The sequence below is a fragment of the Danio aesculapii genome, chromosome 8, assembly GCF_903798145.1.
Source record: "Danio aesculapii chromosome 8, fDanAes4.1, whole genome shotgun sequence".
NCBI lineage: Eukaryota > Metazoa > Chordata > Actinopteri > Cypriniformes > Danionidae > Danio > Danio aesculapii.
The window spans coordinates 4,422,443-4,436,463 of record NC_079442.1 but is presented as its reverse complement, the minus strand read 5'-3'; the positions used below and the strand labels follow the sequence as shown (position 1 = coordinate 4,436,463).

Here is a 14,021-nt window from a genome sequence, read left to right as displayed (position 1 = left end):
CGATTTCCCCCACAGTCCAAACCCATGCGCGAAAGGTGAATTGAATAAACTAAGTTGTGTCTAAACTAAGTTGTGTCTATAGTGTGTCTAAACGAGTGTGCATGGATGTTTCCGAGTACTGGGTTGCAGCTGGAAGGGCATCCGCTGTGTAAAACATATGCTGGATCAGTTGTCGGTTCATTCCGCTGTGGCGACCCCGATGAATAAAGGGACTAAGCTGAAGGAAAATGAATGAATGACCGAATCTCGAACGCTATTCATTATAGCCTAATTAAGTTTTTCTTTAAAAAACAAGCATGACAACCTCCATGAAGAAATGTTATTAAATATTAATTCTTTATTTGGTGTTGTTTGTATTATGAACCACGAATATAAAAACAAATATATATTTATATAAAATTAGACAACACTCTAAAGCAACTGACAGTGTTTTTAGATCCTCCAGTGCCATTTGATAAAATAGTCTTTAATCCAAGTTCTTCTCTGATGTCTCACCAAGTTCTGATCCCATCAACGGATCCCGTCGCCAGATTCATGTCCACAAAGTGATTTGGTATTTGACTTGTGTTGGCAAATGATGGCACAGAAGTGAAGTTACAGTGATATGGGTTATTTCCATAGCTGTTGTAATAGTTATTGTAGGGATATGATACAGTGACATTGTACGGTGCTCCGTGACAGGGTTTGCCATCCCGCACTAGCACGGGCACCGCCACCCTCCGCGGGCCGGCCAGCTCCAGGGATTTATCCTGCCGCTGTCTCTTACACTTATACCTCCGGTTCTGGAACCATATTTTGACTTGTGTGGATGTAAGCTTCAGTGCAAGAGCCAGGTGGTCTCGCTCCGGGGCCGAAAGGTATCTCTGCTGCTTAAAGCGTCTTTCCAGCTCAAACACTTGTGTTTGGGAGAAAAGCACCCGCGGTTTCCTGCGCAGCCTCTGCTTCGGTTTCTCCCGGTGTGTCTCGCTGTTTTTACCGCTGTAGCTGGAGTCGGCATATGGACACATGCCTGAAAATGAAAGCAAACAAATGCATATTTTATATTTATACATACAGGATTATAAGACTTCAAAATGTTTGTTGGAAAAAAACGTAACTTTTTGTTAAGATCATTTGCAACAAACTCGAATAACACTGAAAATGAGTTTAGACAACTCACTCCTTGAGGTTTTTTTGGAGTCAACGTGATTTATTTTATGCTCAGTCCACTTAAATTTGTCTAAAACGATTAAGCTAACTCAATCAATGTGTGTTGGGAAAACATGAAGGAATTGTGTTGAATCCAGCATTTCAAAAGTTCCCACTTAGATATGCTTGGCGTATAAAGCTGGTTTGGCATGCTGTCCCGGGAGAGAACCCTGAGCTCGGAGATCTTTGAGCCCAGGGCTCCCGCCCGGTCGATAAGCATATCAGGGGATCCGAGATCAGGTAGGTCTCGAGAGCTCCCCCTTTTGAAAAGGGAGGAAAGGAGGAGAGAAGGGGTGGAAGGGGGGATTCTTCCAAATGAAGATAAAACATTAGGGAGAAAATGATCCATTTATAGTAAACTAGGATCGCTCTGATTGGATTATTACTGATTACAGATGAGTGGCCAGACGTGCTCAATCATATCACGTGCTCCTCTCGAAATTTGGTTTATGAAACTTCACTTAAAAACAAAAATGAAAGCAAATGCAGAAGTGAATGTTTTCAAATTTGTCCTAAGAGTTGTTCAATACTTTAAGTGTAACTTTGTTGTTGTACAACTTTGATGAAAGGTGATGATCCACTTCAAATGTTGACTAAATATATATATATATATATATATATATATATTAGTCAACATTTGAAGTGGATCATCACCTTTCATCAAAGTTGTACAACAACAAAGTTACACTTAAAGTATTGAACATATATATATATATATATATATATATATATATAACTTCGATTTATAGATATATCGTCTATTCATAAATGGACGAAGTGAATAAAAGATATCAAAAAGTTTTGCAAAAACACGACTCCGTTTTTACTCATTTTCATAGTATATGCGTTTTTTGGTTGAAGAGTTCATTTGTAACAAACGATTTACACTCAAAATTAATTCTGCTTGTTCAAACTACTTAATTAAAATGAGCTGAAACAACTCAATTCTTAATGTTTATTTGTTTTATGTTCAACCTAATTAAATTTGTAATAACGACTAAGTTAACTTAATTGATTTGTGTCCAGACAACATGAAGGAATTGTGTATAACTCATCTTTTTTTACATTGCATGAAGTAACAACAAAAACAAACAAACAAAAAATCTATTGTGACCCTGCGCCACAAAATACGTCATAATGAGGACAGTTTTTAGGAATCGAGATTTATGCGTTATTTAAAAGATAAATAAGCTTTTCACTATTTGTTTTTACGTTGTTATGATAGGATAATATTTGGCTGAGATACAAGTATGTGAAAATCTGGAATCTGGGGTTCAAACAAATCAAAATACCTAGAAAAAACGGTTTTAGAGTTGACCAAATTACGTTCAACGCATATTAATCATAAATTGAATTTTGATATGCACGCTAGTAAATTTACAAAATATCTACATGGATTATCTTTACTTAATTGCTAAAAATATTGCCAAAAATATACCTAATATCTAGACTGCTTTTGTGGTCCATGGTCACAAATAAGAAAAACGTCTATCTGCTTTTGCAAACAATTTCCTTAATATACCATACCAACAAAATAGTCTAAAACTATATTTCAATTTAGAAGTTGTACATTAAGCAAATATTATTGAAGTAGCTCGTTCTACTTCGAAATTGCATGGTTAATACAACGTTTGCCATTTATTGTTCAAATTATTTGTGCATTTATTTTTTAAATCAATAATATTAGACCTAATAGAGTTTTCATTAACACTAAAATAATGGTCCATCAGTTAATGTATTTACAAACATGAACAAACAATGGACAATGCATTTATTACAGTATTCATCATATTTTTACGATAGTTAATGAAAATAAAGTTGTTCATTGTTAGTTAACTGACAGTGAATTAACTAGTGCTCACAAGCCCAATTTGGATTTTAATAATGCATTAGTAAAAGTTGAACTATGATTAATAAATGATACACGTATTGTGAATAATTTATCTAACATTAGTGTTGCCATGCACCATAGTTTCACATAAATTCAAGAAACCTTTCCAAAAACCTTTGAAAACATTAGTGGATCAATTCCATTCCACTGCAGGTTGTTTATAGTGGAAGATGGTTCTTAGATTATATATCACTTAAAAATATATTTTATATATAATTACTGAATGTTTCTTCATAGAAAGGAAAAATGGATCTACTGTGGAATCGCTGGTTGTTGCTTTGGCTTTATTCTGGGATTACAGAAAACATTTGTTTATATTTCTTAGATATCTTCTTGAAGATAAAATTAATAGTTTATTTGAAATGTTCTAGTTCAGCGACTTTAAAGACGTATTTACCGGTGCCACTAATGACTAAGCAGTGTTATTTACCGATTGCTTATTTGGTTTGGGGTATAATTATACAGAATTTACTGTTAGTAGTGTACTGTGCCTGTCTAATCTAATGTCTAATTAAAACACGTAGAGCTCTGTCATAAAATCATCTTGCAATCATTAAAAGTATTAATAACTGTAAACTATCATACTTGTTTCTTCGTTTGCATCCATCTCCTCCTCCGTTGGAGATCCGCATGAGCTTCTGACGATGTCAAAGTCGTCGCATTTCACCTGTTCTCCGGCGATCCCTTTCTCCGGGCTGTAAAGGAGATCTAGACTCCGGCTCAGGGTGTTCTGCATACACTGAAGCTGAAGCGACTGCAGCGGCACAGAGTCCTGCTCAACACCCATGAATACCCCAGGGTTCAGCGCTTGCTGCTGCTCCAGTTTCAGGATGTCCTTTACCGAAAACGGAGTGGAGGTCACAGGACTCGGAAGCATCGTGCGGGTGCTTGAAGAAACGTGAAAGAAATGTTCTCCGTTTCACCTTGTCAAGTTCAAAGCAGCATCAGGTGACTTTGTAAAGTTCCTGCAGGCCTACACAATTGAGCAGAATCTTCTTCCTTGTAGTCTGTCGTGGGCTATCTCCTCGCATAAGTCGTTTCGTATCTTGCTCCTTCCGCCGCTATTAAACACTAGTTGAAGGTGCGGAGAGAAGCGCTCTTATCTAATAGACAGCGTCCTTATCTCAGATTGACCCCTCCCATTCTGTGCCTCCCATCATCACCTGTCCTAACTCACAACAGGCATTTCACAACAGCTTTAGCTTGTTTACAAATCTCCAAAAGAGCAGAGGTTTTGATGCTAATGCCATTATAAAGGTGAGTTATTAAGACTGACTCCATGCATGGCCAACTTGTGATTAAGTGCGCACTATACAGTGCAGCCGCTTCACTCTTAAATGAGCTGATTTAAATCATGTCAGAATATTATTTTACATGGCTAAACCTGACTATTTTATGTTTCAGAAGAATTCTGAAACGGGGGTGTTACATAGGTAAAATATTTTGATCTGCAATTCGTGGAAGATGACATAAATAATCTTTCTATTTAAAAGAAGGGTAGCTTGTTTTCAGAGTGGTTGAGACTATAATAAAGTAAAAAATGTCAGGTGAAAATGGAGAAAACGTGCCAATTTAGGCTACTAATGGATCTTGAAGTCATTGACGCAATCATTTAAAATTTATTCATAAATTTGGCATCATTCATCCAATCACTGTCTGCATTTAAATAAACGAATGGGTGCCACAAAGGATTATCTCCCGACATTGTGTTTTCAAATCCTAAAAATAATTAGTAATAAATTTTAATTTGCATTGAGAACCACGCTTTTGATTTATTTAGAATTAAATATTAATTAGTTCCCATTTCCAAAACGGTTTAAGCCGATGTTTTTAATAACTTAATATTGTGGCAGCATTGCTTTAATAATTGCAAGTTAAATTGGATCAATCCAATTTAAACCAGTAACTAAGACTTTTTAGCTTAAAAAACTATTACTTTGCTGCTTATGAATAATTAGTAAGATATTAGTTGGGTTTATGCATAGGGCGGGGTTAATGACGTATGATAAGATCATACTTTATAGCTACTAATAAACAGCCAATATCTTAATAATAATACGCAAGTAATAAACCAGTAGTTATAGATGGGAATTAAAATATTAAACTAAAGTATTACCAACTATTTCAATGAAATAATATTAGCGTTTATGTAGTAATTATTGCAGACTATAACGCACGGCTTCCTCTGTTCATCTTCATGGGGGTAAATTGGTTCGTGCTTCAGTGAAGCAAAGTGGATGTCCGAAAAGGTGACGCCGACAGTGACATGCAACAGGCCTATTAGTGTACACAGGCCACAACAAACAGTAACCCAACACCTGATGTATTCTCTGGCGCCAGCCCGCAATGCTTGACTGGGGTTCAGACGCGGCCACCGGATTAAACACACCTCAGCTGTCCGTCCATTACCTGCCCGACTGCCATTGAGTCAGAGATTTTAAGGAATTTTTCACAGTATTTACTACAATATTTTTTCTTCTAAGTCTTATTGGTTTTATTTAGGCAAGAATAGCAATTCTAAGCCATTATAAGGTCATTGTTATTAGCCCCTAAACAATATTTTTTCAATTGTGTACAGAACAAGCCAGTTACATATTCAATGATTTGCCCAATTATCCTAACTTGCCTAGTTAACCCATATAACCTAGTTAAGCCTTTAAATGTGACTTTAAGCTGAATAGAAGTATCTTGAAAAATATCTAAAATATTATGTCATCATGGCAAAGATAAAAGGAATCAGTTATTAGAAATTAGTTATTAAAACTAATCATTTTAGACAAAAAAAAAATCATTGTTAGAAATGTGTTGAGAGAATATCTTCGTTAAACAGAAATTGGGTGAAAATATAGGCAACAGGAGGGTTAATAATTCTGACTTTAACTGTACGTGCAATTCAGGCAGGCTATATAGGCGCGAAGACGAATAAAACACAAATGTTTCTTCTCAATTATAATTAATAATGTTTAGTATGGCTGCACGACATTTCCACATTTGCCTAAAATGTTATTTTTATTAGCTATGTTTTTGAATAATTTATGTATTTTATGATATTAAATGAACATGTAAAATATATATTTTCAGATCTAAGTAATTATAAAAACTCAGTCTTTCAGTTGTTAAAACACTGTAAATTAGTGAAACTCATATTCTGACTCTGATTGGCACATTACATTTGAAGATAAATGACAAAAAGCGGTTGCACACTTCAAAATAATGATGGGATGTTTAGTCAAAAATTTGGTCACTTAGGGAGAAAGCCTAATGTTGAGATATTATTTTAAAATTAAATGGCAATTATTTTAAAATACAAATTTTAACCCAACTGTTGGGTTTTTACACGTTTGACCCAACGTTAAATTAATAGCTCCAAACGCAACATTTTTAGAGAGTAATGACACGTGGTTCTCCACAGATGAAATTGAGCAAAGTAGACAGTGTCAGAGCTTAAAAGTTCAACATCTTAATTAAAGAAAATCACAATTCACGTTTAGGGCTTCATAATCCAAGCATTTATTGTAAATGTTGTACTTTAAAGTAGGCTATAGCTATTTGTATTATAACTTTTGTTACGTATTGTAATTACACATTTTAAAAGTTAAAGTTACACTTGAAGTCGGTCAAATAACGTAAAATTGTTATCAAGTATGTAGTTTAAAATGTTTAGCAATATATTATAAGTTCATAAATGTATTTCTGTAAAGCTTAAAGTTAGAAAAAACTTTGAAATTTACTTGTCATTGACATCTAAATGCAATTGTATATTTAAATGCAGCTTTCCTTTTTGTATTAGGCCTAATAAAGTTAATGCAGTTGAACTCAAAGCCTTAACATATCGTCTTATATTAGTTTAAAAGATATTTTTATAATAAATGATGTCAAACAATAGAAATCATTTTAGTGATAAAAATAAAAATGCGAGTCTCTCTTAAATTACGGCGCGTGTGTGAAAAAGCAACAAATCCAAACAATTACATTACATTCAGAAGAGATTAAGGTCGTTTGTCACACTGACACGTTGCAACAAGGTTTATATTTCAGCATTTTGGTTTGGGTGCAAATTAATCAAATACTTGTGGTTTTGTGCTTGCATTAAACAGGTCAAAACCTTCAAAATGGTTAAATTGCTCAGTCAAAAGATACAAGTTTTCCTTTCAAAACTTTTTTTAGTCGTCTGTCTGTCTGTCTGTCTGTCTGTCTGTCTGTCTGTCTGTCTGTCTGTCTGTCTGTTAATTAATAATATACCAATAATGACAAGAAAATATTCGGTTTGACAATAATTATCCCCTTCAATATATAGCCTACTACGTTTCCACTAAAACAAACAACTCTCTTCCAACATCTATTTTGTGCATAAACATTTATTATAAGTACATACAACATATTTGTGACAACATATTTCCACCACTTCTCGACCCATGCTCATGTTTCCTTTATGTTGTCCAAAAACAAATCGATTAAGTTAATGTAATCGATTTGACATGTGGATTAAACTTAAAACAAAGTTGTCCCTACTTGTTTTTTTTAAACTAATTTTAAATAAGTAGTTTGAACAAGCAGCAAAAGTCATGTTTTGGAGTGTAGATATTAGGCTAAATAATGAAAACTACAAGTCAATAAATCAATCAATCAATCAATCAATCAATCAATCAATCAATCAATCAATCAATACATAAATAAATAAAAACAAATTACGATTCAGACCGTAACAGGAAATATCTAAAACTAGACATATTTCAAGCTGAATCAATTAAGTTTTAATAATTAATTTAATTTTTTACGTATAGAATGGCAATTAAATAAATATAATTATAATCATACCTCATATATGAATGAGTAAACTCAAACCGGTTTGGTTATGTGCCTAAATTGTCTATTTGTTCAATATAAGCTTAATAGGCAGTTAATTGAATTAAGGTCTATTATGTGTATATAGCGGTGTAAGTAAAAGTTACAGGCTAAAGGTGAAAAACCAATTCATTGTGTTCAAGCTTTTAACTCGTTTGGCGAAAGATTGGTTTAACCAGTAGGACAGCAGCTTTGATCCTGTCACTCGCTGATGAGGTAATGACTATAATTGCGCATCTGAAGCCATGAGAGTGTTCATGATTCCTGCAAATTTGGGGCCCTTGCATTCAGAAAACTCGACGCAAACGCTGCAAATGACGGCAGTGTGTAAGGTAACACGGCACTTAAGTAATAACCGTAATTAATCATACTGTAAAAAGAGCACTGATGGCAACTGAAAGGAGACACTCGCCTCCGAGCCCTTTCTTTAAACAGTTAGACACCGGAGACCGCCATCAAAACGTTACCTGAGATTATACTCTGCTGAAACCTGTAACCTCGGTAAAGCGCAGAAGAGGGTTTTTGATTGACAGCTCCCATGATGACGCCGAATGAACAGGTTTACGGAGCACACGGAAGTGGTGTGAGTGTTGTTTCCTGTTTTCAGTTCAAATTCATATTTTATTGGTATTATTATAATTTTTTTTTGTGGTGACACTTCAAATAATTAGTTTCGGGATTTGCCCTTGAATAGGTTTTTATTTTAAAGTACAAATGAAATCAAAACTGATTTTGTTAGCTCACATTGCTAGTTTTGTGGTGAACAATTCATCTGTGCATGCCATTAAGAAAAAAAAATGTTAGTCCTTGTAACCTTTAATTGAAATCTGGTAATGCAATTCCTGATTTTTTTCCCTAGTTAAATGATCTGATTACGTCATTCTGAGGTATTGGGCGTGGCTAACATACTTAACCACGCCTCTCCAACTGTCAGTTTTGACAGCATACAGAAATTATGAGCAGGAGGTGTCTGTTAGCTTGTAACTTTTCTAAAACCGATTTACAGATTTTTTTAAAATGAAATGCCTACATTACTACATCCAATCAGCTCGCAGTAAAAAAAAGCAAGCCACGCCCACTATTTTTCCGTTTAATATTCCGTTTCTTTAGGAACTGCGTCAAAAAAAAAAAGGTGGCAGCTTCCGGTTCATGTGGACTTTAAATAAAATGTTAATTTCTGTGGGCTGTGTAAAAACATATGCCAGAGTAGGCTAATTGTCGGTTCATTCCTCTGTGGTGACCCCTGATAGATCAGGGACTAAGCTGATTATAAATAATGAATGGGTACTTGTTTCCAGTGCATGTTGCTGCCCTTTTGTCACCAGTTCATAATTCCGGTCCGGTTCGGGGACCACAGCATTTCATCTCTGTTATTCGCAGACGATGTTGTTCTGTTGGCTTCACTGAACATGGAACTTCAGCATGCACTGGGGTGGTTTGCTGCTGAGCGTGACGCTTCTGGAATGAGATTCAGCACCTCCAAGTCCGAGGCCATGGTGCTCCACCGGGAAAAGTTGGTTTGCCATCTCCAGGTTGGAGGAAAGTCCTTACCCCAGGTGGAGTTCAAGTATCTTGGAGTTTTGTTTACTAGTGAGGGAAGGATGGAACATGAGATTGACCAGCGGATTGGTGCAGCAGTATAATGCGGATGAAGTACTGGTCCGTTGTGGTAAAGAAGCAGCTGAGCCGAACGACAAAGCTCTTGATTTACCAGTCAATCTGCATTTCTGCTCTCACCTATGATCATGAGCTTTGGGTCATGTCCGAAAGCATAAGATCTCGGATACAAGTGCTGGAATGTGTTTCCTTTGCAGGGTGGCAGGCGCACCCTTATAGATAGGGTGAGGAGCTCGGAGTAGAGCCGCTGCTTCTCCACATTGAGAGAAGTCAGCTGAGGTGGCTCAGGCATCTGTTTTGAATGCCTCCTGGTTGCCTACCTAGGGAGGTGTTCCAGGCATGTCCCACCGGCAGGAGGCCTTGGGGAAGACCCAGAACACGCTGGAGGGACTATGTCTCTAGGCTGGCCTGGGAGCGCCTCGGGATCCCCCAGGAGGTGCTAGAGGATGTGTTTGGGGAAAGGGAAGTTTGGGTTCTCTCCTGACTGCTGGCCCTGGAAAAGCAGAAGATGAATGTTTTAAAATTACACATATTAATAGCCTATTTCATTGTCATTATAATTATACAATACATAATTTAGGGCATTAATTGTAGAAAAATGTCAGTTATAGGTTTTTATTACCAGGTATGTTTAGCCTACCTGAAATTTACAGTTTGTTTTTGTGACAGAAGTATCAGTGCAACAAAATGACAGTGATGTAACAAAAACATGTAATAAAGGAGTTAAAAAATAAGTAAATAGATAATACAAAATATGCATTTTAAAAGTGTAGTTCACCCAAAAATGTGCAATTCTGTTTGCATTTAAATGCTCTAAAGTATGACTTTTTTTATTTAAGTTGTATTGTGAATGTAGTGTCCAACACATACAGTTGTGTAACAAAATGTAGCCTATTTTGAAGCACTGAAACAGCTTCAATATACTCCAAAAGTTAGAAAATTACTCACTCACTCACTTTTCTTTGGCTTAGTCTCTGATTTATCAGGGTTTGCCACAGTGGAATGAACCGCCAATTACTCTGGCACGTTTTATGCAGCTGATTCCCTTCGGTCAACCCCGCACTGAAAGTACTATCTTTTATTTATAAAAAATAATTTAATTTGTGTATTTTTTCCCATGCTGTTTTAAATTAGTTTGATAAATTCATTAAAAAGAGTAACAGTACAGTACAATAACAATACAATACAGTATAATCACAAACCTTTAATTACACTGTATTTGAATTAAGTTAAATGTGTTATCCGCCGATTGCCCTGCAGGTGTCCTCATTACTTTGTTTTCCTATGATGCTCCGTACATCTATAATGATTTTCTAGCGCTACTTCAGTTAAGATGCTTTTGGGAAACACATTGTAACATTAAGGTCAGTTGTACAACCACGCTTACAGTCTACTAAGGCTTACAATGAGTGCGATTGCTAATGTTGCTAGAGTTTAAAGGGCACCTATTATGCAAAAAACACTTTTATAAAGGGTTTAAACCAGTTGTATGGCAACAGTCTGTGAATATATCCAGCCTTTAGTTGGTAAATATTTATTAATTATTTTTTAGATTGCTGTAAATTTCTTTGCATATAACAGAAACTCCCTGGCAAGTTTATATTCCAATTCACTTGATGGAAAATCAGCTGAACTCTGTTGCTGTTCGTGTATCAGCCACTAGATGTCCCTGTAAGGCTTGGTAAAGTATATCACTATAAAACAGAACCTGATCCTGATCAAGCCGCACAGAACATGCTTATGAAATGTGTACAAATACTATAACTTGGCTTACTTCGATGGATAATTATTATTTTGGTAACTGCTGTTTTTAATTATATTTAACAGGATCCTTTGACTTACTCTTTGGAAACAGGTGGAATGGCTTCACAAAACACTGACCTCTGCTGGTAAACCTGTGTGTTTTACTTCTAAATAAGTACATATATTGGGCGGTACGGTGGCTCAGTGGTTAGCACTGTCGCCTCACAGCAATAAGGTCACTGGTTCGAGCCTCGGCGGGGTCAGTTGGCATTTCTGTGTGGAGTTTGCATGCTCTCCCTATGTTCGTGTGGGTTTCCCCCACAAGTCCAAAGACATGCGCTATAGGTGTATTGGGTAAGCTATAATTGTCCGTAGTGTATGTTTGTGAATGTAAGTGTATGGGTGTTTCCCACTGGTGGGTTGCAGATGGAAGGGCATCTGCTGTGTAAAACCTATGCTGGATGAATTGGCGGATCCTAAAATTAGCATTTTTGTCAGCCTCCTATGTTTATGTTGTTATTTCACCTTGAGGGCAATAAAAGAACGTATCCGTAACTATTAAGGTAAAATTATTGAGCATACACACAGGAGTCGGAGAAAAAAGCTAATTTTAGAAGAAAATATCAATTGGCATTTAGAGGTTTTTGCATCTAAACTCTTCATATATATTAGCCCCCCTGAATTATTACCCCCCCTGTTTATTTTTTCCCCCAATTTCTGTTTAACGGAGAGATTTTTTTCAACTAATTTCTAAACATAATAATTTTAATAACTCATGTCTAATAACTAAATAATTAATAATTAAAATAATAATTTTCTCTTTGCAATGATGACAGTACATATTATTTTACTAGATATTTTGCAAGACACTTCTATACAGCTTAAAGAGACATTTAAAGGCTTAACTAGGTTAATTAGGTTAACTAGACAGGTTAGGGTAATTAAGCAAGTTATTGTATAACAGTGGTCTGTTCTGTAGACTATCAAAAATTTAAAACTGCTTTCTTTCATTCTAGCCGAAATAAAACAAATAAGACTTTCTCCAGAAGAAAAAATATGATCAGACATACTGTGAAAATTTCCTTGCTCTGTTAAACATAATTTGGGAAATATTTAAAAAAGAAAAAAAAAAAAACATTCAAAGAGGGGCTAATAATTCTGACTTCAACTGTGTGTGTGTGTGTGTGTGTGTGTGTGTGTGTGTGTGTGTGTGTGTGTGTGTGTGTGTGTAGTAATTTATATATTTATTTATTTATTTCAATGTTGCAAAAAATAATGCAATTTTCTTAACAAAATGGTCATAAACAGAAGATTTTCCTTGATCTTGTGAAATATAATAAGAAGTAATATATATATATATATATATATATATATATATATATATATATATATATATATATATATATATATATATATATATATATATATCGTCTCCTTAGAATTATAAAGTTCTATCTGCATTCCGAATGATTCTGAGATATTGAGCTTCAAAGTTTTTGCATTCCATAGAAAACAGTATGTGTGTAACATTTGTTTTGTAAAATATAAAGTCCTAAAATGTAAACAACTTATAAAAAACATCCCATAATTTGTCATTTAATAAGAATATGTCAATAACTCAATTTTGACAAAAAAGTCAGATAGAACCTTATAATTCCAAGGTGACGATATATATATATATATAGGTCTGTACAATAACAGAAAATGTACTGTGAGATTATTCCCAGGTTTTTGTACTGTAATTTACATAACCAACCCAGACAATATATCACTTAAACTTAAAGTAATAAATCCAATGCATCATTTCTTTCAGTGCAGCGCAGATTAAGTGCTGCATTGTCACAAGTTAAGCCAAGCCGAGATATTTGACAGTGTTACAGAAAGAAAGTGTAACGTGTCGAAAAAGGCAATTGAGGAGATAACACTTAAGAAATCCTCTCTCCGGTTTCAGGCAGATGCCAGTGATTTTAACAGATAACAAAGCATTATCTCTCATTACGCCTCTTGTCTGCGTCCCCCGCGGCTCGATGCTCTCTGCTGCTGATCTGATCCATTTCCATCACAATATATGTGCGCAGATGCTCTCTTAATCAATCACACACTCTAAAAAATGTCTGTGAGTTAACAGTTTGCATTTTGGTGTTTTTGGTTTACTTAGGGTTGTGAATTGCATTATGGGATGTTAATCTCTGCTCTGTTAACTTTTGATGTTGAAAATTCAGTTTAACAAAGTGACTTTTATTTTGACATTTTAGTAGTTTGATATAATATAGTGCATAGAAATATTATTTAGAGAAATAATAATTCTGTAAAATACCAAAAAATGTACTGTACAATCATTTTAAACTAATAAAAATGGTCATAAAAGTCATCTTTTAACGTTTCAAGGTCAAAAGTTTTTGGCAGAAAGATCAAGGTCCCATATAATGCACTTCAAAAGCATAAATAAATGAGGAGAAATAAAAATACACAAAATATGGAAACTTGTAATTAAAGGATATTTTTCACAGTGTATTCTGATGGGTTTTTTATTGCTTAGAGAACATCTAAAAGAAGGTTAATATTTGAGCAAGATGCTAATGGTCTAATCTGAATCAATGATCAATGCTAAGCTAAGCTAAAAGTGCTTCCGCCAGACCGGGAAATCGGGCGAATGGGTTAAGAAATGGTAAAACTCTAAAAATTACGTAATAAAAAAGTCATGACAATGTATGTTTTAAATTACTTTAACTTATTA

The 14,021-nt window shown here is 35.0% G+C and overlaps 1 protein-coding gene across 1 annotated transcript; it reads right to left on the bottom strand.

Moving 5' to 3' along the window:
- Positions 1-491: 491 nt before the first annotated feature.
- On the bottom strand, positions 492-3,956 carry nkx2.7 (NK2 transcription factor related 7). The gene is made up of 2 exons (XM_056464522.1): positions 3,665-3,956; positions 492-1,009 (listed from the first exon to the last, which is right to left on the bottom strand). The coding sequence occupies exons 1-2, from the start codon at positions 3,954-3,956 to the stop codon at positions 492-494; spliced, it is 810 nt and encodes a 269-aa protein (XP_056320497.1).
- Positions 3,957-14,021: the final 10,065 nt, after the last annotated feature.